Source organism: Mobula birostris, chromosome 1 (genome assembly GCF_030028105.1).
Source record: "Mobula birostris isolate sMobBir1 chromosome 1, sMobBir1.hap1, whole genome shotgun sequence".
In the NCBI taxonomy this organism is placed as follows: domain Eukaryota; kingdom Metazoa; phylum Chordata; class Chondrichthyes; order Myliobatiformes; family Myliobatidae; genus Mobula; species Mobula birostris.
In genome coordinates, this window is record NC_092370.1 from 156,344,869 (window position 1) to 156,372,767 (window position 27,899).

The 27,899-nt window shown below is 47.2% G+C and overlaps 2 protein-coding genes and 1 long non-coding RNA gene across 11 annotated transcripts in view; 2 read left to right on the forward strand and 1 right to left on the reverse strand.

Moving 5' to 3' along the window:
* rpusd2 (RNA pseudouridine synthase domain containing 2) lies at positions 1-13,437 on the forward strand. 2 transcript variants are annotated; one of them, XM_072264632.1, is made up of 4 exons: positions 1-237; positions 1,408-1,622; positions 4,267-4,563; positions 10,142-13,435. In XM_072264632.1, exons 1-4 carry the CDS (start codon positions 6-8, stop codon positions 10,781-10,783), a joined length of 1,386 nt encoding a protein of 461 aa, XP_072120733.1. In that variant the 5' UTR covers positions 1-5; the 3' UTR covers positions 10,784-13,435. The 2 variants fall into 2 exon arrangements, with proteins under 2 accessions (XP_072120733.1, XP_072120741.1); XM_072264640.1 differs by lacking the exon at positions 1,408-1,622 and having other exon boundaries at positions 1-305; positions 10,142-13,437.
* LOC140201010 (uncharacterized) lies at positions 11,965-27,898 on the reverse strand. The gene is made up of 3 exons (XR_011886761.1): positions 27,224-27,898; positions 18,074-18,158; positions 11,965-13,776 (listed from the first exon to the last, which is right to left on the reverse strand). It is a non-coding gene; the product is annotated as an uncharacterized lncRNA (long non-coding RNA).
* Positions 27,354-27,899, forward strand: part of eif2ak4 (eukaryotic translation initiation factor 2 alpha kinase 4) — a 151,521-nt gene continuing 150,975 nt past the window's right edge. For 2 of the 8 annotated variants that reach the window (XM_072264589.1, XM_072264596.1), the window contains exon 1: positions 27,369-27,899. In XM_072264589.1, the coding sequence (XP_072120690.1) occupies positions 27,426-27,899 (474 nt within the window). In that variant the 5' untranslated portion in view covers positions 27,369-27,425. The other 6 variants (XM_072264600.1, XM_072264603.1, XM_072264619.1 and 3 more) reach the window with 5 other exon arrangements.

Here is a 27,899-nt window from a genome sequence, read left to right on the forward strand (position 1 = left end):
AGTCTATGTGGTGGTCGCGTTGCCGCCCGCTCGCGTATCGCCTGGTCGCCGCCAGGATGAGCGGGGCGGCCGGCGGCGATAAACGGAAAGGACTGGAGGAAGAGCCCGGGGTCGGGCAACCCCCGACCAAGAAGCAGCGGAGCAAGAAGGGCAAGCGCGGCCGGCCGGGCGAACGCTACGTGCCCCCGCCCAGCAAGAAGAACCTGGGTATCAGCTTCAGTCATCAGCACTTCAGCGGTGAGTGCGGGCGGGCCCCGCTGGAGCACCATCAATCGTCTCCTCGTTTCACGGTGACCTCTGGAGTGGTGAGCGAGTGCGCGGGCGGGGGGGAGGGGAACCGAAACTGAGCGCCGTAAATTGTTTCATTGACGAGAGGCTTCGTCAGCTCCGCACCTGATGCAAATTAATTTTAAACGTCTCATTTATTCATTTTAATCTGATTTCATGGTTTTGAATGCACGTCATTTCCCGCACAGCGAGGTCTGTCACCCTCCCAGCCCGGGCCCTCGGCTCGCCATTACCTCCATGCACCTTGCTCGCTCCTGCCCTGATGCTCCTTAAATCCACCGGGTCTGGACGTCCTCGCCAGTAGCCCAGGCCTGATACCACAGAAGCCCGGGGAGGGCACAGCTCGTCTCCCCTGCCCACCACACGGTGTGACACCACCTCCTTGAGCCCTTCGCAGTACTTCACACGACTTGGGAGCACAGCCAGCCCCGGTGGATGGTGCTGCAGTTTAAAGGCCTGGATGGGGGGGATTTGTCACTTTTCCCTGGTTGTGGTAGCCGGGCACCTTACATCCTTCAGCAGCTCTTCCTCTCAGTCCTTCTGGGTTTCCACACACCGCCACTGCTCATGGGAGCTGACTCTGGTGAGGGTGCTGTCTGCGCTCTGGAGGGTAGTGGTTTACCTGCCCTGTCAGTCCATCTATTGTACTTGCTACTTGTTGCTGAAGCACAAGCTTTTCTTTCATCTTGAAGGGACCCATTTTTCTCATCCTCTTTAGCCTGTGTCAGAGGAAGAGGCTGTTCACCCAAAATGGCTCATGCTAGTTCCCCGCTCTCCCCGGCCTCCCCAAACGCCCAATGACTTGATTTGCAATCTGATTCTCCCACTGATTTGGGGTGCGATTACTCATCCCGCAAACAGCAACTTGCCCTGCCCCCAGTCTCATTCCCATCTGTGCTCTGTCCTGTGCACTCTGACTGAGGGATTGACAGCAAAAGCTGGGGCTCCTGCACTTCCTCCACCAAAAGTGGCAACACTCCAAACCCCAGACCCCAGCTGGTTGCTGTTCTGGATGCAGACCCAGTCCATCCAGGATCTGTGAGTGTCGAGACTAGGTGTCAAGGTGGTGTGTGCTGGGGTCTGTCTGGTTGGTGACACTGCTTCCCGCTTCTCCCTCAGAGACGGAGTATTACTTCGAGCATGGCCTGAGGAAGGTCCTTCCTTACTACTTTGACTTCCAGACCTACTGCAAGGGCCGCTGGGTGGGGAAGACCCTGCGAGATGTCTTCAGTACGGAGTTTCGGGTGGAGCCCATCGAGTACTACACAGAGGCAGCCAAAGCGGGCAGAATCCGGCTCAATGAGCAACCCGCTGACCTCGACACCATCTTAAAGGTACAACAATGTCGGGGGTTCACGCCCACCTCTCAGTGGCTGGTCAGATCAACAGGAAATGCTTTATACTTTACAGCAGTCGTGCGAGACTGTGTTCCCAGGTGTGTGTCTGGATCTACGAGGGATAGGAGTGCTATTATTCTGGGTGTTGTGTTGGGAGTTTGGTATTTATTGGCAGTGGTTCGTGTGAATTTGTTAGTGATGGATGTGCCTATACCTTGTCGGCAGGGGACGAGCCCGTCCTTTCCCCCTGTCGGTGAGGGACATGTCTGTAACTTCCCCTGTTGGCGGGGGACTTGCTCCCTTGAGCACAAGTTGTCCAGATGTTCAAGTTTAGTTGTCGTACAACCATGAACCTGACTACAGCCAAACAAAGCAGCATTCCTCCAGGCAAGGTGCAAAACACAGTGCTAATAGTTACACACAGGACAAAGCACGTATCATTATGACAGAAGAAAAATATACAATTACAAAAAATAATAATATGTAATTGGTAACACAGCCCAAGTCTCTGAGTGTCATGGCCTGCAGATTGATGGTGCATAGAGTCACTTTTTTGCGAGCCCACAGCCATTCAACACACATCTGCAGCCACAGACGAACATCGTCCAGCTTGTTTTCCACGAGTGAACACTGGAGGGCAGCACCGGCAGGAGGAGTAGCCAGCACGGAATCCAGTGGCCCACAGCCAGCTCCAGCGAGCCCTTCCTCAGCGGCCGCAACAGGCAACCCTGATGAGGACCTCATCCACTCAATGCTGCCCCCTGCTGTTGGTGTTGCCAATGAACCGGTGAATCAGACGTGCAGTGTTCTGTGTTACCACTGTCTGGTAGTACTTGGTATCCAGCAGTGTCTTGGATGGTGAAAAACACATGAGGATGAGCAATTGCACCAGAGGGGCTGCTGTGTCCGAGTGAATGTCACCTTAATGGAAACGTATGTTAAGTACTGCTAGATAATCATACAGCTGTAGTGAGCGATGTCAGATGGTTCTCTCAGGCCCATTTTGTTTCTCTCTGTCGCTGGGTGAAGGCTTCCCTGCCCTGTAATCCTCAAGTGGGAGTCGACCTGGGCTGTGAGTGATTGGTGCTCTGCATGGATCACAGTCTCTCCAGGGCACCGGATGTGAATGCCAGCCGAGGATACCAGAAAGGTAGTGGGCACGACTGGGCTGGTGAGGAGCTCACTGTGATAGATTGAGGCAGGAACCCACACAGCGTGTTCGTTGTATGTTTGTGAATGGTGTGTGGGACCCTGCCTGAATCTGCCATCATCAACCCAGTCCTACCCACTGCCATCATTTTTTTATTTCTTTGTTTTTGAAGAAGGTTTGGAATTCAGAACAGTATGCACACTAACATGTCTTTTGCCTCCTCCCCACCCCCCCCCACATCTGTGCTGACCATGAGGGTAATCTAACTAACTCCATCTGCATGTACATGGTCGATATCCCTCTGCTCCCAATATGTTCACATCTGTCTAAATTGCTCTCCACTTCCTGTCACCACCTCCCTGGCAGCACTTTTGAGACACCTGACACTCTTCTTTTTAAAAATCAGTTCTACTCCATACATCTCCTTTAAACTTCACCCCTCCCATTCAAAAATTATGGCCTCTAGTAGGTGACATCTATCCATGGGGGGAGGGGGGCATGGGGGGTGTCCTGCCTACCATATCTACGCCTCTCATAATTTTAGGAACTTATATCAGATTGCTCCTCAGCCTCTGAAACTCCAGAGAAATCAATGTAAATTCACCCGGGCAATCTCAGCTCAATGCCCCTACTGATGAAGGGAAGTATGCCCCACACCACCTTTTCACCATCTACTTCCAGGGAGCTAGGAACTTGCACCCCAAGCTCTCTCTGTATATCATACTCCCCCGGGCGCTGCTGTTTACTGTATGCCATCCTCTTGCACGACCTCCCATAATCTATCACCTCACACTTGACTGAATTTTTCCACTCAAGTTTCCAGCTGATCTATATCCTTTGACAACCTGCCTCACTATCCACAGTTCCACAATTTTCACGTCACCTACAAACACTGAACTCAGCTTTGACTTCTGCCTTCTAACCGGACGACTGACATTTTAATCTGTATCATTACTATCTATTACCAGTGTGAGGTCACAGCACTGATAATTGCAGAACTCCATTAGTCACAGTCCTCCAATCAGAGAAACACCTCTCCATCGCTGCTGTCTCTCTTTGAACCAGTTTTGGGTTTAACTTACCAGCTCGCTGTGGATCTTATCTGACTTTCTGGGCTAGTTTATTTGCATACAAGATGCGCTTCAGTCCCAACTACCCCCACTGGGTGCCTGAAGATCAGAGAGTGGACTGAAGTGAAATCAGAATGCGAGGAGCAGCCCCTTCAAATGCGGAAAGAGGGCTCTAATCTCTCATTGAATATATAGCTGGAATGCATACTCTTCCAGACCATAGAAATGACAGACAGCCTGGGAGTCCGTGAACTACTTTAAAGACTTGTTTGGCACTACTCTGTGCAACATTTTCCACCCGGGGACCCAGAAGACTCCCTTATAGACAGCCCATTTGCTGCTTGTGATCCTGGACCTTGGGGGGAGCAGTGCGGTTGATGTTTGCTTGCTTACATTAAACACGCTCTTTGCCTTCTTGCAGGACAACGACTTCATGCGGAACACGGTGCACAGGCATGAGCCGCCAGTCACTGCCCAGCCGATCGTGATTCTGAGCCAGAACGATGACCTGGTTGTGGTGGATAAGCCGGCTTCGATCCCCGTCCACCCCTGTGGCCGATTCCGACACAACACTGTTATCTTCATCCTGGGCAAGGAGTACAATCTGACCGAGCTTCACACCATTCACCGGCTGGACCGGCTCACATCCGGAGTCCTCATGTTTGCCCGGAAATTGGAGGTCTCCAAGAAAATGGATCAACAGGTCCGAGAGAGACAGGTACGTGCATACGAGGGCAGGCTTGGTTCAGGATGAATCTCACTTTCGGCCGCGAGACTGGGATTGTACTATACTGTACTAGATTATACAGGAACCAGTAAGATCATGTTCAGCCAGTGTCTTTCACAGCCCTGGCATCTTGACGAGTGAAATACCTTATCACACAGTCACAGTTTCAATTCCCTTAGTACAACAATGTGTGTTCAGGCCTTTGGAATGGAAACCAAGCCCATCTCTCGGTCCAGGTTCTCCCGCTCTTGGAGTCTGAGAGAACTTAAAAACCATAGACACAGACCCTATGGTCCTCAGCATCACTGCTAACTACCGTGTCTATCTGTATGAATCCCTGTGACCCTCGGCATCACTACTGACCATCGTGTGTCTGTACTAATCCCTGTGACCCTCGGCATCACTACTGACCATCGTGTGTCTGTACTAATCCCTGTGACCCTCGGCATCACTGCTGACCATCGTGTGTCTGTACTAATCCTTGTGACCCTCGGCATCACTACTGACCATCGTGTGTCTGTACTAATCCCTGTGACCCTCGGCATCACTGCTGACCATCGTGTGTCTGTACTAATCCTTGTGACCCTCGGCATCACTGCTGACCACTGTGTGTCTATACTAATCCCTGTGACCCTCGGCATCATGACTGACCATCGTGTCTGTACTAATCCCTGTGACCCTCGGCATCATGACTGACCATCGTGTCTGTACTAATCCCTGTGACCCTCGGCATCACTGCTGACCATCGTGTGTCTGTACTAATCCCTGTGACCCTCGGCATCACTACTGACCATAGTGTGTCTAGACTAATCCCTGTGACCCTTGGCATCAGTGCTGACCATCGTGTGTCTATACTAAACCCTGTGACCCTCAGTATCACTACTGACCACTGTGTGTCTGTACTAATCCCTGTGACCCTCGACATCACTACTGACCATCGTGTCTGTCTGTACTAATCCTTGTGAACCTCGGTATCGCTGCTGACCATCATGTGTCTGTACTAATCCCTGTGACCCTCGGCATCACGACTGACCATCGTGTGTCGAGACTAATCACTACTGACCATTGTGTGTCTATCCTCATCCCTGTGACCCTCGGCATCATTGCTGACCATCGTGTGTCTGTACTAATCCCTGTGACCCTCGGCATCACTACTGACCATTGTGTCTGTCTATACTAATCCCTGCTGACCATCGTGTGTCTATCCTCATCCCTGTGACACTCGGCATCACTACTGACCATTGTGTGTCTATCCTCATCCCTGTGACACTCGGCATCACTACTGACCATCGTGTGTCTGTACTAATCCCTGTGACCCTCGGCATCACTACTGACCATCGTGTGTCTGTACTAATCCCTGTGACCCTCGGCATCACTGCTGACCATTGTGTGTCTGTTCTAATCCCTGTGACCCTTGGCATCATGACTGACCAGCGTGTCTGTCTATCCTGATCCCTGTGACCCTCGGCATCACTACTGACCATCGTGTGTCTGTACTAATCCCTGTGACCCTCGGCATCACTGCTGACCATAGTGTCTGTCTATACTAATGACTGTGACCCTCGGCATCCCTGCTGACTATTGTGTGTCTGTACTAATCCCTGTGACCCTCGGCATCACTGCTGACCATCGTGTGTCTGTACTTATCCCTGTGACCCTCGGCATCACTGCTGACCATCGTGTGTCTGTACTAATCCCTGTGACCCTCGGCATCACTACTGACCATCGTGTGTCTGTACTAATCCCTGTGACCCTCGGCATCACTGCTGACCATTGTGTGTCTGTTCTAATCCCTGTGACCCTTGGCATCATGACTGACCAGCGTGTCTGTCTATCCTGATCCCTGTGACCCTCGGCATCACTACTGACCATCGTGTGTCTGTACTAATCCCTGTGACCCTCGGCATCACTGCTGACCATAGTGTCTGTCTATACTAATGACTGTGACCCTCGGCATCCCTGCTGACTATTGTGTGTCTGTACTAATCCCTGTGACCCTCGGCATCACTACTGACCATCGTGTGTCTATCCTCATCCCTGTGGCCCTCGGCATCATTGCTGACCATCGTGTGTCTGTACTAATCCCTGTGACCCTCGGCATCCCTGCTGACCATCGTGTGTCTGTACTAATCCCTGTGACCCTCGGCATCACTGCTGACCATAGTGTCTGTCTATACTAATGACTGTGACCCTCGGCATCACTACTGACCATCGTGTTTCTGTACTAATCCCTGTGACCCTCGGCATCACTACTGACCATCGTGTGTCTATCCTCATCCCTGTGGCCCTCGGCATCACTACTGACCATCGTGTGTCTGTACTAATCCCTGTGACCCTCGGCATCACTGACCATCGTGTGTCTATACTAATCCCTGTGACCCTCGGCATCCCTGCTGACTACTGTGTGTCTGTACTAATCCCTGTGATCCTCGGCATCACGACTGACCATCATGTGTCTGTACTAATCCCTGTGACCCTCGGCATCACTACTGACCACTGTGTGTCTATACTAATCCCTGTGACCCTCGGCATCACTGCTTACTATCGTGTGTCTGTACTAATCCCTTTGACCCTCGGCATCACTGCTGACCATCGTGTTTCTGTACTAATCCCTGTGACCCTCGGCATCACTGCTGACCATCATGTGTCGATACTAATCCCTGTGACCCTCGACATCCCTGCTGACCATCGTGTTTCTGTACTAATCCCTGTGACCTTCGGCATCCCTACTGACTATTGTGTGTTTGTATTAATCCCTGTGACCCTCGACATCCCTGCTGACCATCGTGTTTCTGTACTAATCCCTGTGACCCTCGGCATCACTACTGACCATCGTGTGTCTAGACTAATCCCTGTGACCCTCGGCATCACTGCTGACCATTGTGTGTCTGTTCTAATCCCTGTGACCCTCGGCATCACTGCTGACCATCATGTGTCGATACTAATCCCTGTGACCCTCGACATCCCTGCTGACCATCGTGTTTCTGTACTAATCCCTGTGACCTTCGGCATCCCTACTGACTATTGTGTGTTTGTATTAATCCCTGTGACCCTCGACATCCCTGCTGACCATCGTGTTTCTGTACTAATCCCTGTGACCCTCGGCATCACTACTGACCATCGTGTGTCTAGACTAATCCCTGTGACTCTCGGCAGCACTGCTGACTGCTGTGTCTTGTCTTTCCTAATTCCTCTGCCCTGCTGATGGAAACACCGGACTAGATGCTTCGTAACTGTGGTTGGGTTTTGTACCACCACCAGTGGCAGCCCCTTCCAGATACCGATTACTCTCAACCACTTTAAACTGCCTCAGTCTCACATTATAGTCTTTCCCGCTTTGTTGAGACTTTGGCTGTCTATCCTATCAACATCTCTCAGAATTTTATACACGATGTCTGTTACGTCACCCGTCAGCATTCTTTGCTTCAGGAAAATCAGACCCAGTCTATCCACTACTGTAATGTAGAGATTAGACCTACCCGTATTAATGCAAGTGTGGCTCTTCTGTAATTGACATCCCAATCCCTGTACTCCGTGTCTTTACCAGTGACGGCCAGTTGTGCCAAATGCTTTCTTCACCCTACCTGTGTTACCCCTTTCAGAGCACTGCGTATCTGTATACCCCTGCGTATCTGTATACCCCTGCGTATCGGTACATGTGCTGCCTTCTGTTGTTGAAAAGCATGCATTGCAAGAACATGATTAAGAGCAGGTGCCCTTCGAGCTTGCTTCGCCATTCAATAAAAGGTGATTGTGATCCAGTCTTGGTCTCAACACCATCATTCTGTCACATCTCTTCTCAATCAAATGCCCTTTGTGTATGTAGAGCTTTATAAAATAATGAGGGTGTCGATTCGGTGGATGGTCACAGTCTTTTCCGCAGGATGGGTGAGTCTAAGACGAGGGGATGGGTTTAGGGTGTGGGGGAAAGATCGTTCTTCCTCCTTTTTAAATCTTTTTATTAATTTTCAAAACTATAACCTCAATAATAAAGTTGGTACAAAGAGATTGGAATAATCTTAATCAGCATATACAAAAAGGATTTTAAGTAACATAGGAATAATAGACTTCCAAACTCATAATGAAATTAGTCATAAAAAAGAAAATAAATATATATATATACACAAAAAATATCCCCAAAAGAACGAGAACCCCCCCCCCCAAAAAAAAACAGAACAAAACAGGGCTAGACCAATATCTTGAATCAGACGCGTTCAGTAATGTGGTCAACTCTGCTCCTCTATTCATATAATTTAAGTTAGAAAAAAAAATTTGGAAAGGTCAGATTATATCATATGAAAATGTTGCATAAAAGATTTCCAAGTTTCTTCAAATTTTAACTGAAGGGTCAAAAATATTGCTTCTAATTTTTTTTTAAATTTACACTTAATACAGTTTGAAAAAACCATTGGAAAGTAGTAGGGTGTGGGGGAAAGATCTTCCAGTTCAACAAAATAGATCTTCTAGCCATTAAAGTAACGAATGCTATCATTCGACAGGCTGGGAAAGATCTGAAAGGGAGTCTGAACAGCAAGATTTTCCACAGGGTGGTGTGTATCTGGAATGAGGTGCAGTTACCCCATTTAAAGCACATTTGGGCAGGTACTTGGATAGAAAGGTTTAGAGAGATCTGGGCCAAACATGGGCAAATGGGACTGGCTCAGGAAGGTATATTGGTCAGCATCGACAATTTGGGCCAAGGCATCCGTTTCTGTGCTCGGTGACTCTCAGACCTTCGCATAGCCTCTGCCCAGGCGGTGAGCATCAGGCTGGGATAATAGGGAGCTGACCACCATCCATTGTGTCTGTTTGGGACGTGGCAGGCTTCCTGCGGCTTTGGTTCCATGGGGTGTGCAGGTGTTCCTACACCACTGGGTGTGGACGTACGCCTTTTCCCAAGTGTCACTTTTCCCACCTCAAATCATTCCTCCCACTTGAGGATGCTCTTTAATAACTGAGGAGCTGTGGGAGGCATGGGACATGGGACGCAGCCCATGGAAATATATGGGGAACCGGATGCTTTGGGAGAGACTTGATTGAGGGGATAAGATAGTTAGGGCCCAGTGGTTGCATTTTGCTAAATATTGTCAGTGGCAGAGTGAAATTCTTAGTTTTTCATTCAGATTATATCACCACTTCACTTGAGGTCCTGCAAGGGAAAAGCAATAACAATGCAGAATAAAGCTTTAGAGTTTACAGAGAAAGTGCAGTGCAGGCAGGTGATAAGGTGCAAGGCCACAGTGAGGTAAATTGTGAGGTCAAGAGTCCTTCTTATCATACTAGGGGATCATACAGTAACATTGAGACGGAAGCTGTGCTTCAGCCTGATGATAGTGCATGCTTTGGTATTTTAAATCTGATGGGGTGGGGGAGAAGAGTCAGTGGGTGGGTTGGGTCCTTGATTCTGTTGGCTGCTTTACCAGTGCAGAGTACCCAAGGGGAGACTGGTTTTCCTAGTGTTCTGCGCTGTGCCCTCTCTGCACCTTCCTGTGATCCTGGGGGGACGTGGTGAAGGAAGGGTGGGTGGGGGTCACCTCACCAACTCGTTGAGGTGTTGCTGTCGTTGCAGGTGCAGAAGGAGTACGTGTGCCGAGTGGAGGGGGAGTTCCCCAATGGCGACGTGATATGTGAGGAACCCATCCTGGTGGTCTCCTACAAGGTGGGCGTATGCCGGGTGCACCCCGCTGGCAAGCCCTGCCGCACTGCCTTCCAGAGGCTGAGCTACAACGGGCGGTCCAGCGTGGTTTGCTGCCGGCCCTACACCGGCCGCACCCACCAGATTCGCGTCCACCTCCAGTACTTGGGCCACCCCATTGTCAATGACCCCGTGTACAACACCGAGGCCTGGGGCTCCCACCGCGCCAGAGGGGGGAGGCTGGACAAGACAGATGAGGAGTTGCTGAGGGACCTGGTGGAGCTTCACCGGCTGCGGGAGAGCCTCGACCTGCTGGATCTCCCAGATGAACCGCAGCCCGGGGCCAGCGGGCAGACAGAGAGCCAGGCGGAGGAGATCCCTGGCGGGGGTGGAGGCACCGCACAGCTGCCGGGGTCAGTGAAGGACAAGCTATGTGGAGAGTGTCGGCTGGTCAGGAAAGACCCCCTTCCCGAGGACCTGGTCATGTACCTGCATGCCCTGAAGTACACGGGGCCGGATTGGGAGTATTCCTCCCCGCTGCCTGCCTGGGCTGCAGCAGACTGGGACCAGAATTGAACAATATTGGCCCACTGCTGATCTGTATGTGCACTTGCACACGAGTGTTACACCGTGAGGCGTCAGGCTGTCTGGTGTGAGCAACTGCTTACCGGCGGCTTTCCCTGCACTGCAGGAGGTGGTTTTGTGGCTGCGCTCTGTCTCGGTGGCTGATTGTGTTACCGTGGCCATGCAGCCTGTCTGTCATTCCAGTGACCCACGAGCAGCACGAGCCTGAGGTTGGTGGTCCAGGTGAGAGGTACCCGTGCTTGGGAATCTGGCCCAGGGTAGGAATGGGCTCAGAACTGATGCACTTTGCAGTGGAATCACTCACTTACTGGACTTGGAACTGATGGAGTGGACCCAGCCAGCACCCTAGATCCCTGTGCCACTTCAAGGAGCAGGGGAATGACGAGCTCAGCACCTTCTCCAATCATTCCTACAGCTTTACTGGTCTGGTGGATCTGACGCAGTATCCCTGATGCCTATTAGCCACTGAGACTGATGGTTCAACAGTATTTTGTGTTTTTGATGTTACTCCTTGTTCTTGTCTACATGATCTGTTAAGGTAAAATAGAGTAATGTCAAGAAAACCCTGGGCTGTGGTGTCAAAGTGATTCCAGCGAGGAAAAAGATGGTGGGTTTACGGAATGGTCACTTACACAGGGTCGAGAAGCCAAGTACTGCTCACACAACCCAGGCCTTCTGACTGTGAGGTGACGTTCTTGATTTTCCAACAGGTTGCATGTACTGATTTATATTGAAAGACATTTGTATGCATGCCATCCCGAGAGGCGGCCGCGTACACGAGCACATCCCGAGAGGCGGCCACGTACACAAGCACATCCCGAGAGATCGTAGTGTACACAAGTACATCAAGGTAGTACAAAAGGGGAGAGAAAAAAAATCAGATCTACAGCATCAGATTTAATGTCGTGAAATTTGTTTGGTGGCAGCAGTACAGTGCAAAGCATAATTTTAAAATTGCAAATTACAGTATGTTAAAAAGTTAAATAAGTATTGGAAGAAGGGGGGGGAAGAGTGAGGTAGTAGGTAGTGTTTATGAGTTCTATTTCCATTCAGAAATCTGATGGCAGAAGAGAAGAATTACATTTTATTATAACATTATATTCTGCTTTCATCGGCGAGTTACAGGAGCCTGAAGAGACACACTCAATGCTTCTCCTTCCCACCCTCCCTCCACCTTCTTTATAGGGCCTCTGCCCCTTCCCTCTACAGTCCTGATGAAGGGTTCCGGCCTGAAACATTGACTGATCGTTTCCACGGATGCTGCCCGACCTGCTGAGTTCCTCCAGCGTGTTGTGTGTGTTGCGTTGACCCCAGCATCTGCAGAATATTTTGTGGTAATAACCTATGCTGGCCTTGAGCATGACATCCCAAATCCTCAAAATAAATGGGGAGAAATCGAACTCTGGGCATGCTACGTTGATGTTACTGAGGATCAAATGGGAGAGAGAATATTGTTGGTCACATCCACATCCGCAGTTTTTACAGGTGCAGTTAACCCTAGTGGGACATCATTGGTAGGTGGTCAACAATGGAATTCCAAACCAGTAATCCTTTTACCAGAGTGCAAACAAAGACCAGTATATGTAGGTACGAAGCTATCCAATGGAACGTGTGCTGAAATAAAAGGGTTCTGGGAGTCGATGTGTCAAATATTCTGGGTAAAAGCAAGGTTAGCGAGGTTATCGGTAAGGTGGAGTTTTCCCAGTTGCTGCTGCTATAACTCGTAATTTTATCACAAGGTGTGATTTTCGTCAGCGATCACAGGAGGCAGGAATGTGCTTGCAAGGTTATAGGGAATAACAGCATCTCTAGTGTAACTATGATAGAAGTTACACATCCTGACAGAATGCTTCATCAGAAGGACTTTGAAACGAGCAATGAGGCCTTGCCTTGGGGAGAGGAGGGGCCAGCCTGCTGATCCCTTGTATATGATCAGAAACACACTTGTGATGGCTACACTGGATATGAGGTAGTTACCCATCTCCCTGTAGAGAACACGTAGGTCCAGGAAGGCACACAGATATTAGTTGAGCCTTGCTCTGTAAAGGCTTTTCTCCTGGGCTACACACAAGAACAGTTCTCAACTGCAGCTGGAGAACTGTCCTCAAATTCCTGAAACTGCCTGGTGCCGTTCTTGGCTGTGTGCTGCAAGATTCAAGGTCCAGAGGTGACAGAGAAGCATGGTGAAGCAGAGTCCAGCCCGTGCAAGGGCTTTGTGACTAGGTCTTGCAGTCATTGCACACAGTGGATAAATCTGTGTTAAATACTGTTATATGTTAAGATAATTGACATTGTGTTAACATTGTAATTTGAATCAGGAGACATTACAAAAATATTTATATTAAATGAAACCCCCCCCCCTTTTCTGGGCATCTCTGGAAAAGTGGCTCGTTACCCCCTTGTTCACAGCCACTGGATTCCGCGGTGATTAAACCCACCTTTCTCTGGCTTCATACATCTAGGATGTGTACAACTTTGGCCCCACCAAATCCGTGAGGTTGGGATGTCTCACTCACCCAAACCCTGGTTTGTGTGAATGCTGTGTGACTTACTGCCCCTGACATGAAATAGCGTTGTACACTGCATACAATTTATAAAGTATATTTAAGAATGTTAATTTAAGCAAACAGTTATTAAATAAAAGAAAGAACAAGAAACAAAAAGGGCCCATTACTCTTAAACAGCCAAATGTGCACTTAAGTTGGAGCTCATCTTGAATTTGTCTGTCACTCGTGTGTTGGACCCTCAGTCTGCGTGAAAGCACACACCACCTTCCAAACGTCGCTCGTAATCCACCTCGGACAAACGGGTCTCCCACAGGAGTATTGGTGGTCCTTTCCTGAAGCCATTCATCTGCACAAAGCACCTTGTGCAACAGGTACAGTATCCTGAGCCATCTTCCCTCCTGTCCTCCTCCAGCTCCTGCCAGCGTTCTCCAGAACTTTCTCCGTATTCCACTATCCCGATTGGCTGACAGCACATTCCTGAATCGAATAACAAGCCTGTTATCTTAGCTCAAACCCAAGCAGGCTGAAAGCAGAACTGACTGCTCTTACAGAACTACTAAAATGAAATACCTACAGCATAGCAGTAAAAATCTTAATCAGAGCACTACATAAACAAATTTGCAATTTTGAAGTAAGAATTTGTTCTTTGAGACTTTAGATGGAAAGACTTTAACCACAGATTGCATTTTTAACATAAAGGTAATGTAGATGCAATGAACTCATAAAACCAGTTGTTAAAACAAGAAGTAAGTTACTGATTTTTCTAAATGGGCATCCAAAATAAAAATAAAATGCCTTCAGCAGGTCAGGTGGCATTTGTGGAGAGAGAGAATGGGTTAATACTTCATGATATTTGTGGGCTACACAAATGCAATCTAATCATCACATTCAAATGTAAGAAGCATGACACAAACAATTTAAGCAAACAGTTATTAAATGAAAGACCTCTTCTGGGGCAGGTGTGACCTGTACAAAAAGGACAGGTTGCACTTGAACCTGAGGGAGACTAATATGGCGGGGAGGTTTAAACTAGAATTGCTGGGGGGTGGGAACTGAAGTGACAGAGGAAAGGGAGGTTGGCTCACAAATAGGGGAAGCTTGGAGACAGTGCGAAAGGGAGGATAGGCAGGTGATAGAGAAGGGATGCATTCAGACCCATGGTTTGAGCTGCATCTATTTTAATGTGAGGAGTATTTTGAATAAAGCAGATGAGCTTAGAGTGTGGATCAGCACTTGGAGCTATGATGTTGTGGCCATTACAGAGACTTGGATGGTGCAGGGGCAGGAATGGCTACTTCGAGTGCCAGGCTTTAGATGTTTCAGAAAGGACAGGGAGGGAGGCAAAAGAGGTGGGGATGTGGCACTGTTGATCAGAGATAGTGTCACTGCTGCAGAAAAGGAGGAAGTCATGGGTTGTCTACAGAGTCTCTGTGGGTGGAAGTTAGGAATAGGAAGGGGTCAATAACTCTACTGGTTGTTTTTTATAGACCACCCAATAGTAGCAGGGACATTGAGGAGCAGATTCTGGAAAGAATAACAGAGTTGTGGTGGGAGATTTTAATTTCCCAAATATCAATTGGCAGTTCCCAAGAGTTAAGGGGTTTAGGTGGGGTGGAGTTTGTTAGGTGTGTTCAGGAAGGTTTCTTGACACAATATGTAGATAAGCCTACAAGAGGAGAGGCTGTACTTGATCTGGTATTGGGAAATGAACCTGGTCAGGTATCAGGTCTCTCAGTGGGAGAGCATTTTGGAGATAGTGATCACAATTCTATCTCCTTTACCATAGCATTGAAGGGGGATAGGAACAGACAAGTTAGGGAAATGTTTAATTGGAGTAAGGGGAAATATGAGGCTATCAGACAGGAACTTGGAAGCATAAATTGGAAACGGATGTTCTCAGGGAAATGTATGGAAGAAATGTGGCAAATGTTCAGGGGATATTTGTGTGGGGTTCTGCATAGGTACATTCCAATGAGACAGGGAAAGGATGGTAGGGTACAGGAACTGTGGTGTACAAAGGCTGTTGTAAATCTAGTCAAGAAGAAAAGAGCTTATGAAAGGTTCAAAAAACTAGGTAATGATAGAGATCTAGAAGATTATAAGGCTAGCAGGAAGGAGTTTAAGAATGAAGTTAGGAGAGTCAGAAGGGGCCATGAGAAGGCCTTGGTGGACAGGATTAAGGAAAACCCCAAGGCATTCTGCAAGTATGTGAAGAGAAAGAGGATAAGATATGAGAGAATAAGACCAATCAAATGTGACAGTGTAGAAGTGTGAATGGAACCAGAGGAGACAGCAGAGGTACTTAATGAATACTTTGCTTCAGTATTCACTACAGAAAAGGATCTTGGCAATTGTAGGGATGACTTTCAGTGGACTGAAAAGCTTGAGCATGTAGATATTAAGGAAGAGGATGTGCTGGAGCTTTTGGAAAGCATCAAGTTGGATAAGTCTCCGGGACCGGACGAGATGTACCCCAGGCTACTGTGGGAAGCGAGGGAGGAGATTGCTGAGCCTCTGGTGATGATCTTTGCATCATCAATGAGGACGGGAGAGGTTCCAGAGGATTGCAGGGTTGCGGATGTTGTTTCCTTATTCAAGAAGGGAAATAAGGATAGCCCAGGAAATTACAGACCGGTGAGTCTTACTTAAGTGGTTGGTAAGTTGATGGAAAGAAGATCCTGAGAGGCAGGATTTATGAACATTTGGAGAGGCATAATATGATTAGGAATAGTCAGCATAGCTTTGTCAAAGGCAGGTCATGCCTTACGAGCCTGATTGAATTTTTTGAGGATGTCACTAAACACATTCATGAAGGTAGAGTCATAGATGTTGTGTATATGGATTTTAGCAAGGCATTTGATAAGGTACCCCATGCAAGGCTTATTGAGAAAGTAAGAAGGCATGGGGTCCAAGGGGACATTGCTTCCTGGATCCAGAACTGGCTTGCCCACAGAAGGTAAAGAGTGGTTGTAGACAGGTCATATTCTGCATGGAGGTGTGCCTCAGGAAGCTGTTCTGGGACCCCTACTCTTTGATTTCTATAAATGACCTGAATGAGGAAGTGGTGGGATGGGTTAGTAAATTTGCTGATGACACAAAGGTTGGGGGTGTTGTGGATTGTGTGAAGGGCTGTTAGAGGTTACAGCGGGACATTGATAGGATGCAAAACTGGGCTGAGAAGTGGCAGATGGAGTTCAACCCAGATAAGTGTGAGGTAGTTCATTTTGGTAGGTCAAATATGATGGCAGAATATAGCATTAATAGCAAGACTCTTGATAGTGTGGAGGATCTTAGGGATCTTGGGGACCAAGACCATAGGACACTCAAAGCTGCTACACAGGTTGACTCTGTGGTTAAGAAGGCATATGGTGTATTGGCTTTCATCAATCGTGGGATTGAGTTTAAGAGCCGAGAGGTAATGTTGCAGCTATATAGGACCCTGGTCAGACCCCACTTGGAGTACTGTGGTCAATTCTGGTTGCCTCACCAAAGAAAGGATGTGGAAACCATAGAAAGGTTGCAGAGGAGATTTACAAGGATGTTGCCTGGATTGGGGAGCATGCCTTATGAGAATAAATTGAGTGAACTTGGCTTTTTTCTCCTTGGAGTAATAGAGGATGAGAGGTGACCTGATAGAGGTGTACAAGATAATGAGAGGCATTGATTGTGTGGATAGTCAGAGGCTTTTTCTCAGGGCTGAAATGGCTAGCACGAGAGGGCATAGTTTTAAGGTGCTTGGAAGTAGGTACAGAGGAGATGTCAGGGGTATGTTTTTTACGCAGAGTGGTGAGTGTGTGGAATAGGCTGCCGGCGGCGATGGTGGAGGCAGATACGATAGGGTCTTTTAAGAAAATTTTTTTTTTTTTTAGTCAGAGGGTGGTGAATCTATGGAATTTGTTGCCACGGGCAGCAGTGGAGGCCAAGTCATAGGGTGTATTTAAGGCAGAGATTGATAGGTATCTGAGTAGCCAAGACATCAAAGGTTATGGTGAGAAGGCGGGCAGTGGGACTAAATAGGATAAAATGGATCAGCTCATGATAAAATGGCGGAGCAGACTCGATGGGCCGAATGGCCTACTTCTGCTCCTTTGTCTTATGGTCTTAAGGTCTTATGGAGATTCCTGGATGGATACATGGAGCATAGAAAAATACAGGGTTTTGGGTAAGCGTATGTAGTTCTAAGGAAAGGACATATTCGGCACAGCTTTATGGGTCGAAGGGCCTGTAAAAGGAAAAAAAAAACGGCCCATTACTCTTAAACAGCCAAATGTGCACTTAAGTTGGAGCTCATCTTGAAGTTGTCTGGCACTCGTGTGCTGGACCCTCGGTCTGCGTGACGGAGACCCTCTAAGATCCAGCTCAATTCAAACAGGTCACGGGGGTGTGCTGGGAAGCATAGTTCCGTGTGGTTAGGTGATCTTTTCTCTTTAAAGCTTGTCTGTTGCAGAGAGGTTGCTTGCAAAGTAGTAATTTTCCCTCTGCTAATAAACACGAACACAATCTCTTACACACACACTCTCACTCTCACACATCTCTGTCTCTCTCTTCCCCCCCCCCCCTGTCCAGCCTGGGCCTGATCCCCAAAGCTTAATCCCCACGCTCTTAGGCCGGTGGGACAGAAAAAAATACTGAATGAGGTATATGGGCACATAACAACTCCAACATTGTTGGTAATGCTCACAGTGACCCTCACGTGACAAGGACATGCGTGTTTCAATGTATGAACATGTGAGCATAAATACACGCTGTGAGTAGGAGATGAAGAGAGATTTACCTTGTTGAAAGGTTGTAGACCTTTGAAATCCTCCACTGCTAACAACGGTGATTGAATATGTTCCAGCCCAAGACATGTTTTCGCTCTATAAGGAAGTCAGACGTTGTAGAACTGAAGATTAAATTAAGCCAAGATTAGATAAATAACCGAACCAAATTCTCTGACTTGACAGTAGAACCGCAGATAATGCAGTCAGCAGATTCATAGGCCACTTGCTAGGTACCACTGGGTGGACATAGTACTCGTCTGCAAGCTGGCAGAAGTATGAAGGACAAGATGGCTGGTTAACCTTCTGTCGGGACTACATGGGAAGATGAGGTGGAGTAGCCGATACTGGGTTCTGTCCCTTTCCCGTCCAGTACACTGCGAACTGTGCTACTGTCTATTGAATGTGTTTTCCCCTCCCCTCCCCCTCCCTTCTCTCTCTCTCTCTCTCTCTCTCTCTCTCTCTCTCTCTCTCTCTCTCTCTCTCTCTCTCTCTCTCTCTCTCTCTCTCTCTCTCTCTCTCTCTCTCTCTCTCTCTCTCTCTCACACACACACACACACACACACACACACACACACACACACACACACACACTCACTCACTCACTCACTCACTCACACACTCTCTCTCTCACTCATATTCCGACACTTTTGGCATGGGGATCCGTAACAGGATTATATTTGAGCGGTGATAGTCTGGGGACGCACCAAATTTGAATAGTAAGATTGTCAGGGACACCTCTGGCATCAGGGATGCAACAAGTCTGTATGATACAGAGTGTCAGGGACTCTCTGGTAAGGGTAAAAAGAATCAGTGGATTTCTGGAAACTGAGCTCCAAAACTTAATCGCATCAGGACGCTGCATTGAACAAAAGAAAGAAAATATTGTAAGTAAGATGAGAAAAATAGACTAGAAATTGGAAATAATGAGACAAGGGAGTAAATATGCGGACACCAGCACAAACTGTGTACTAAATGTGGGAAGGGAAATCGGTGGAAGAATTACAGGTGGGGAACCGAGGGGTGTCTATCGACCTAGGACGGCAGGAGAATTTCGGGCCACGGTAGAAAAACTGCCCAACCTGGAGACAGGTTTGGAAAAAGCTATTCAGAAATTTACAACTATTGGTTAGAGTCGGCAACCTAGTATTCTGGATTTGGAAACCTTAATGATGCATGGTTAACGCCCAAATTTGAATTTTACAAGGTTAAATTCCAGGGCTTTCAAGAACACCATAACGGTGCTGCCACCATACCAAATGAAGATTTTTGTAGAAATAAGTACAATGCATTACTTGCTGTCTTTCCTGAAAAATGCTAGTTGGTCTCAGATTATGGAGACACAAGGTAGAGGTTGGTGTGGAGAAGAATATTATTCCAGACTGCTGAAAGAGCAAGCCAGGAGACCGGCAAGTAGTATTATTGCAAACCATCTTCGGCCGGAATTGCGCTCTGACCTTCCCAAACAGAGGACAGCCTATTGATGTCCCGAAATGAGCCCCGGTGGAGATTAGCACAGGAGCCCAGGATTTCGTTCATACCTTTCTACTCTCTCTGGATGTGCCTGTAAACACATGTGGGAGAGATTTATTGTGTAAACTGTGAGCTAGTATTACCTGCATTCCTGAGTGCGTATACCAGGGAGGCATTGTGCATGATAGTATTTCAGCAGCAGTCAACCTATTTTGTATATCTGCCCACTTTTCAAAGAATTTGGAATTTTTTTTGCGAAAGTGCCTTTAAGGGCCCCGGAGATTTCTCTAGATCCGGTTTAGACCTGCAACTCGGTAAATAGCACTATTATTTTACCTGTACTCGCTGGAAATGACCATTGTATGCATCAGAAATTGGACCCCTATATCGGCAAGGAAATTGTTCTGAAATATTGCCATCATTGTGATTCCGATACTGTGGCAGTCGTGCATCTTCCCTGCATGGTTCAGTGATCCCGAAAACCGAACCCCACCTGACTCCGGCAGTTTCCAGAAGTAAAGCGCAAAGGACCTAGGACCTTGGACCAATGGTGAGGGCTCAGTGAGGACCGCCCTGACAGAAGGTCCCGGAAACGACTGAATGGTGTCTGTGGCGACTGGAAGGAGGCGAGGACTTTCTTTGATCGCTCCCTCGTACATTAGGAGCGGAGGTTGTACAAGAGCTGTTGTTCAGTGCTGATGTGGAACTCTTACTCTCCAAAGTCCCACCGCAACTTTGGGCCCTCCAGCCAAACGAGACGGGTAGGATGGCATGGCTGAGCCACGTAAAGTGACCATCACTGCCGCAGGACACAGTACCCTTTTCCCGGAGGGTGAGGAGGAGGGAATTCATAAATCATACGTCAAACGTAGTTTGCCCTTGGTTCATCATAAGCTGCAAGTCAAGTTTGTGAACAATGTACGATATGTATTTTACAAAATCCAGGGGAATCCAGACACTTACAGATAGATTTTATAGAATTATTTTTGTGTGAATGATATAAATATGAATTGGTCATTATTGATGTTTTTCACGATGGTTTGAAGCACTTCCTTGTAGAAAGAATAACGCAGTTACAGTGGGTAAATACTTATTGAAGAAAACCATTCAGTAACAATGATAGCCACTTTACTGGGTAGGTAGTAAAAGAAGGCAAGTAAGGTCTTACAGACCAACATTTCCATTGTCACTACCATCCTTGGCAGGCTGAGTGGAAAGGGTGAATGGAACGATTAAAAACAAATGTGTGAGAAAACTGGACCTAGATGGAAACTGCTATTACCTTTGGTCCTTGTGACCATTAGGGCAACAACCAGTAGCACCACAGAATCATAGTGGGGAGGCCATTGCGCCTGCCGTTTGAGGCACCACTAAGAGTTAAGCAAATGGACACACGCAATCTGGCTGAAAGCATGTTGACCTATTATGTATCTTTGGCAAAAAGTATCACCAGCTATCATCAGCAGGTGAAGGAAGCACATCCACTGACACTGGACACTAAAGGCCACACAACATAGAGCTGGGACGTTGAAAAGGAAATATTGTTTGCAATCTCGGCTTGAAGGACCATTCTGGGTACTGTTTCTGACTAATACAGCATCAAGGTAAGAGAAAAACCATCGCGGATACATGCCTCATACTGTAAAAAGACTTCCCAGCCAAAACAAAAGACAAGACCCCTCAACACTGCACCGATCGCCCTGCTCCCACTGGCGAAACTGGAACTAAGGGACGCCTGGGCACATATAAACAGTGCCCCTGCTTATATCTCTTTCCTTTTCGGTAATGAATATGCCCAAAGATTGAACATTTCAGCATGTTTGACTTCTACCCATGTTCCATTCCATGGAGAAGGCAGAGTCGCGCTATGGGCGGTTCCCTTTAATTCCAACAAATGGGTTCAGCGTCCACGCTCGGGAATGAGTGGAGACAAACTGAAACCCGGAAACAGACACAGATTGCCATTACGAGTGTTTTAATGTTCCTCCGTTTAAGAGGGATTGGTGCAGTCACAAGAAGTATTGGGACCAGGTTCCTCACATGAAGCTGTCCGACGCAGTGGCCGCGGGTGTTGATCAGGTAGCATGGCACTGCAATGTGAGGGGCAAGGACCCCCTATCTGTGGAGCAGATACATGTACGGAACAGACAAATTTCAGTCCTCCCCACTCGCTGAATGGAACTTATTGGGTATGTGCTTACTGGGCCCACCCCTGGCTGCCGGACGTTTCCCCTCAGTATGAGGGGAGGTGGAGAGAGTCATGGCCCTGGAAGGGCTGCTCTTAACTTGCCTACATAGTGCTTCATTTGCGAAACCTGGCCCTTGGTCCGGTGGCACCAGAGGCCAACTGAATTTTGGATGATTGCTTTTCTTGCATTTGGGACTGCAAGATTGTCCCAACAACTGATTAATATGGCTTCGGCTTTGGAGAAAATAGTGAAAGAGACTGCCTGTCCCTTCGATCACACCCAGCAAGCATCCACCAAGTTGTTGGCAGAACTGGTGGCTGTGGCATTCCAGAACAGAATGGCTTTGGGTTTTATTCTGTCAGAAAAGGGGTGCTTTTCTGCCCTGATAGAGCAAGAATGCTGCACTTACATATCTGATAAATCAGAAAATATAGCTAACTTGGCAAACTACATCTGAGAAGGTTAAGAAAGTGAGAGATCGGTATCACAACTACTGCACTCTGGGAGGTGGACGTTGGCCATTCGGAACACTGAGAGGATGGTGGATAACTACTCTGTATTATGGAATAACAATTGGTGTTAGAATAATGGCTGATATTCTTTTACAATTTTTGTGAGAAATAACAGGATGAAGAAGAGAATATTAAGAAAAGGAATGGGTGCTCATTGACATGGACGGACAAAAAGGGAATTTTGGGTTGGGCTTTGAAACTGCATCATTGCTTTATAAACATATTTCAATTAACGTATTTGGTGAAATGTAGAGTTGTCATGAAATGACAAAAAGGAGGGAATGTGGAAATGTACTTTACTTGTAACAAAATGGAACCTCTATTGTACCAGAGTGTTTTTTTAATCGTGTTCCTGCAAAATTATGCCAATAGAACTTGAGTCCTTGAGAAACTGCAAACCAGCAGATGCATTACTGTAAGAATGCCTAATACTGTACATTGATTAAGCAGAAGGACAAAATGCACCCTAAACACAAAATACTCTGCAGATGCTGGGGTCAAAGCAACACTCACAACACGCTCCAGCGTGTTGTGAGTGTTGCGAAATCCACACTTTCCTTGAACTAAAGTATGGGTAGTTAACATTTGTGTATAAAAGGATGATGATAGTGTTTGATTTTTCCAAAGCTTTCACCAATTCTTGTGCAGTGCCAGTCTTCCCTTTGTGAGGGGATCCTGGAGTGCCCCTATTAACTGTTAGGGGGGGAGAGAGAGAGAGAGAGAAAAAAGGATTAATGGTTGGACTGTCCCGTTAGGGCACGGGAGGTAACTTTGGATTTCTACTTTGGAGATAGCACCGAGCAGCTCGAAAGTTGCTATGGTGACCAACAGCACATTATTGATGTTACTTTCAAGGAGATTTCTGCCTGCTTGCATTTCTTCACAGACCAAGGAAGGAGGGACTCTTTGAATGACAGGTGGTGCTCAGCACGGTGAGATAAATAGGAGGTCAGATGATACAGACCTCAGACACATGATCTGGACACTGAATGAGCATTGTTGTGCCTGCAGAGAAAGTGGGTTTTGGAGGATCGATCCAATCGCTCTTGCAGTGGAAGGAGGAGAAGGGGTTGACTGGTGGGTAGTTGTCTATGTGTCCACCCTCGCCTGGGTGATAGCTCCACCACAGAAAACCGGTCCCCCTCGTTAAAGTCACAGTCGGTGACTTGTGAAGGATTTTGGAGGACAACGAGAAGATCGACGGCATCAGCTCACCTGAAGGCTCAAAGCTCTCTCTCTCTCTCCATCACTACTCAACTCAATACCACGAACTGAACTGAACTTTACTCATCATCGTAAGACTGTATCTTTTTACCCCTAGACTTAAAGAAGCTTGGTTTTTCATACATATATATTCCACACTTACTGATATCCTTACTTATACATATAATCATTGCTAACCTGTTTGATTTATTTACATTTATATTACTGTATTGCATAGTCACTAATAAATATTATTAGTTTATAGCAATATTAGACTCCAAAGTGTTTTCCATCTCTGCTGGTTCTTTATTCCCATCACGGGGTTCGTGACACCTTGCTGCAAATCAAATAAATGCACTTATAATTGATCTACTCTGAGATAATTGTTGCTTGTTATAAGACATAGTGAAAAGGTACGCGACATATTCCTTCTACCAAAGTGTTTCACCCTAAGCTCCCAACACTGTATTTCATTTGCCACTGCTTAGTTCATTTTCCTAAATCATTCAAGTCCTTCTGCAGCCTCAACACTACCATGCTTCCTCAACACTACCTGCCCCTTCACCTATCTTTGTATCATTTGCAAAGCTATCCACAAAGCCATCGATTCTGTCATCCAAAAGATTGACATAAGAAGTGTTTTCAAAACCCAGCCCTGTGAAACACCACTAATCACTGAGAGCCAATTAGAAAAGTCTGCCTTTGTCCCACTCTTTGCCTCCTGCCAATCAGCCAATGCTCTGTCCATGCTAGTACCTTCCCTGTAACACCATGGGCTGTTATCTCGTTAAGCAGCCTCACGTGTGGCACCTTGTCAAATGCCTTCTGAAAATCCAAGTACGCAACATCTACTGGTTTTTCTTTCTTTATCTTGCTTGTTATTTCCTCAAAAAATTCTAATAGGTTTGTCAGGCAAGATTTTCCCCTAAGGAAACCATGCTGACTTTATCCTATTTTATTTGCCTCCAAGCACTCTGAAGCCACATTGTTAACAATCAACTCCAACATCTTCCCAACCACTGAGTTCAGAGTAATTGGCCTATAATTTCCTTTCTTCTGCCTTCCTCTCTACTTGAAGTGTGGAGTGTCATTTGCAATTTTCCAGTCCTCTGGAACCATTCCAGAATCTAATGATTCTTGAAAGATCATTACTAATGCCTCCACAATCTCTTCGGCCACCTGTTTCAGAACACCATCTATCCAGATGACTTACCTACCTTCAGACCTCTCAGTTTCCCAAGAAACTTCCGCTAGTAATGGAAAGTTCACACACTTCCACCTCCTGACACTCTTGAACCTCGGGCATACTGCGAGTGTCTTCCAGTGAAGACTAATGCAAAATACTTATTCAGTTCATCTGCCTTTTCCTTGTCTCCTGTTACTACCCTCCAGTGTCATTTTCCAACAGTCCAATATCTACTCACAAAATAATCTGCAGATGCTGGGGTCAAAGCAACACTCACATGCCGGAGGAACTCAGCAGGTCGGGCAGCAAACTGTCTGAGCTGCTGAGTTCCTCCGGCGTGTTGTGAGTGTTCCAATATCTACTGTTGCCTCTCTTTCCCTATATATCTGAAAAAAAACTTCAGGTATCCTCTATGATATTGTTGGCTAGCTTACCTTCATATTTGATCTTTCCCCCCTTATGCCTTTTTTAGCTACCTTCATTGGTTTCTAAAAGTTTCTCACTAACTTTCCACTAATGTTTCCTCGATTATATGGCCTGTCTTTTGCTTTTACTTTGACTTTCCTTGTTGGCCATAGTTGCATCATCCTGTCTTTAGAATACTACAATACTGCTTTGGGATGTATCTGTCCTGCGCGTACTAAATTGCTCTCACAAACTCCATTGCTGTTCTGCCAAATTCCCTGCTTGTGTCCCTTTCCAGTCAACTTTGGCCAGCTCCTCTCTTGTAATTTGTAATTCCCTTTCCTCCACAGTAATACTAATACATCTGACTTCAGCTTCTCCCTCTCAAATTACAAAGTGAATTCACATTGATGTGGACATTGCCTCCTAAGGGTTCCTTTACCTTCAACTCCCTAATCAAATCTGGTTCATTACACAACACCCAATCCAGCCATCTTGTAGGTATTCTACAAATTCTTTCTTGGGGTCCATCACCAACCCGATTTTCCTAAACTGCCTGCATATTGAAATCGCTTATGACTATTGTAACATTGCCGTTTTTACATTTCTTATCTATCTCCCATTGTAGTTTGTACCCCACATCCTGGCTACTGTTCTGAGACCTGTTTGTAGCTCCCATCAGGGTCTTTTTACCCTTACGGTTTCTTAACTCTACCCACAAGGATTCTACATCTTCCAGTCTCATGTTACCTCTTTCTAAAGAGTTGATTGTAATTGGATCCTTGACTTCCTAACCAGAAGACCACAATCTGTGCAGATTGCTAATAGCATCTTGCTGATGATCAACACTGACACACCTCAGGGGTGTGTGCTTAGCCTACTGCTCTACCTTTTCTATACCCATGGTTGTGTGGCTAGGCTTAGCTCAAATGCCATCTATAAATTTGATGATGATACAAACATTGTTGGCAGAGTCTCAGATGGTGATGACAGGGTGTACAGGAGTGAGATATACCAGTTAGTTGAGTGTTGTTGCAGCAACAATCTTACACTCAATGTCAGCAAGACTAAAGAACTGATTGTGGACTTCAGGAAGGATAAGATGAAGGAACACACACCAGTCCTCATAGAGGGATTAGAAGTGGAGAGAGTGAGCAGTTTCATGTTCCTGGGTGTCCATATCTCTGAGGATCTGACCTGGTCCCAACATATTGATGCAGCTATAAAGAAGGCAAGACAACAGCTATATTTCATTAGGAGTTTGAGGAGATTTGGTTTAGCACCTAAAACACTCAAAAATTTCTACAGATGTACCATGGAGAGCATTCTGACAGGCTGCACCACCATATTATCTAAGAAAACATGTGATGGCATTGGAGATGGTCTAGAGGAGGTTTGCTTCTGCAAGGTTTTCATATGAGGAGTGTTTGATGGCTCCGGACCTGTCCTCGCTAAAGTTCAGGAGAGTGAGAGTGGATCTCATTGAAACATTGAATGTTGAAAGGGCTAGATAGAATGGATGAGGAGATGATGTTTCCTATAGAGGAGAAGCCCAGGACCAGAGGGCACAGCCTCAGAATAGAAGGATATCCTTTTACAACAAAAATGAGGAATATCTTTAGCTGGAGGGTGGTGAACCTGTGGAATTCATTGCTAAGCCATCGGGTATATTTAAAGCAGAGGTTGATAGGTTAGTAAAGACATCAAAGGTTATTGGGAGAAGGCTGGAGAATGGGGTTGAGGGATAATAAATCAGCTATGATGGAATGGCAGAGCAAACTCAATGGCCTAATTCTGCTCCTCTATATATATGATAAAACAGTTTAATATTTCAGAGATTGTTCATCAGAATTACTTGTATTTAAATCTCCATTATCAACAGATTAAAAAAATACATTTTTAGTCTGGATACATCTTGAATACAGTCTTTAATCCTTCCTATTTCAATACTTCTCGTTTGCCTGATTACTCAGTTTAAATCCAAAGTTGAAGCGAAGTGAGTCTAGGAGAGGCAAGCTGTGATGGATTACTGGAGGGGAAGGTTAGACTGGGATCCATGGATTGCCAGAGGTTACTGGGGTGAAGCAGGTGCCCATCTAGACAACAGTGGGTTTGGAATGGAAGACATGTTATTGCCGGTGGTGGCTGAGGGACACCGATCAGTTGGAGAAGCAGGCGTTGGGCAGTTTTAACTACCTGTTGTAGAGCCCTCCTGTCCACTGCAGGGCAGTTTCTGTACCAGACAGTGATGCAAGTTGTTAGAAAGAAGAGAAAGTCTGCAGAGGCTGGAAATCCAAAGCAACACACACACAAGATGCTGGAGGAGCTCAGCAGGCCAGGCAGGGTCCATGGATAGGAGCGCAGTCGACATTTCAGGACATGTTCGGGTGCTGTATTAATGTGGATAGCCCAGCTCTCTTTAGCCTCCCCTGCCCCATGTTGGTGCAGTCAGACCCAGCTGCGCCGGGGGTGTAGAGATGGTGCGAGTAGAGGCCAGGTGGAGCGGCGGCGGAGAGCAGGGCCCAGCCGGCCGCCCGACCCACGCCGCGCCGTGAGCGGTTCCCTGCGTGAACCGGAAGGCCGCCCCGGTTCCGGGGCAGGTGCTGGGCTCCGCGGTCCCGGCGCCGCCCCCCACCGTGATGCCGAGGAGCGAGCGGCTGGCCCTCGGCGACACGCTGGCCTGGCGCTGTGGGAGACGGGGAGGCCGCCGGACTCCCGGTTCGGGCCGACAGGAGGAGGCGCGGTGGTTGCGGCGGCTATGAGCCTGGAGGAGTCCGAGAGCTACGCAGACATTCAAGAAGCCGAGGTGCAGGCCTTGAACTCCATCTACGGCCAGGACTTCCGAGACCTGCGTGAGCAGGACCCGTGGAAG

What these genes read in the sequence shown, in the direction of transcription:
- rpusd2 (XM_072264632.1), top strand. Translation starts at nt 6, where the DNA reads ATGTGGTGGTCGCGTTGCCGCCCGCTCGCGTATCGCCTGGTCGCCGCC. An exon ending in CAGTCATCAGCACTTCAGCG is followed by an intron (nt 238 to 1,407) that starts GTGAGTGCGGGC and finishes CTTCTCCCTCAG; the next exon opens with AGACGGAGTATTACTTCGAG. An exon ending in ACCTCGACACCATCTTAAAG is followed by an intron (nt 1,623 to 4,266) that starts GTACAACAATGT and finishes GCCTTCTTGCAG; the next exon opens with GACAACGACTTCATGCGGAA.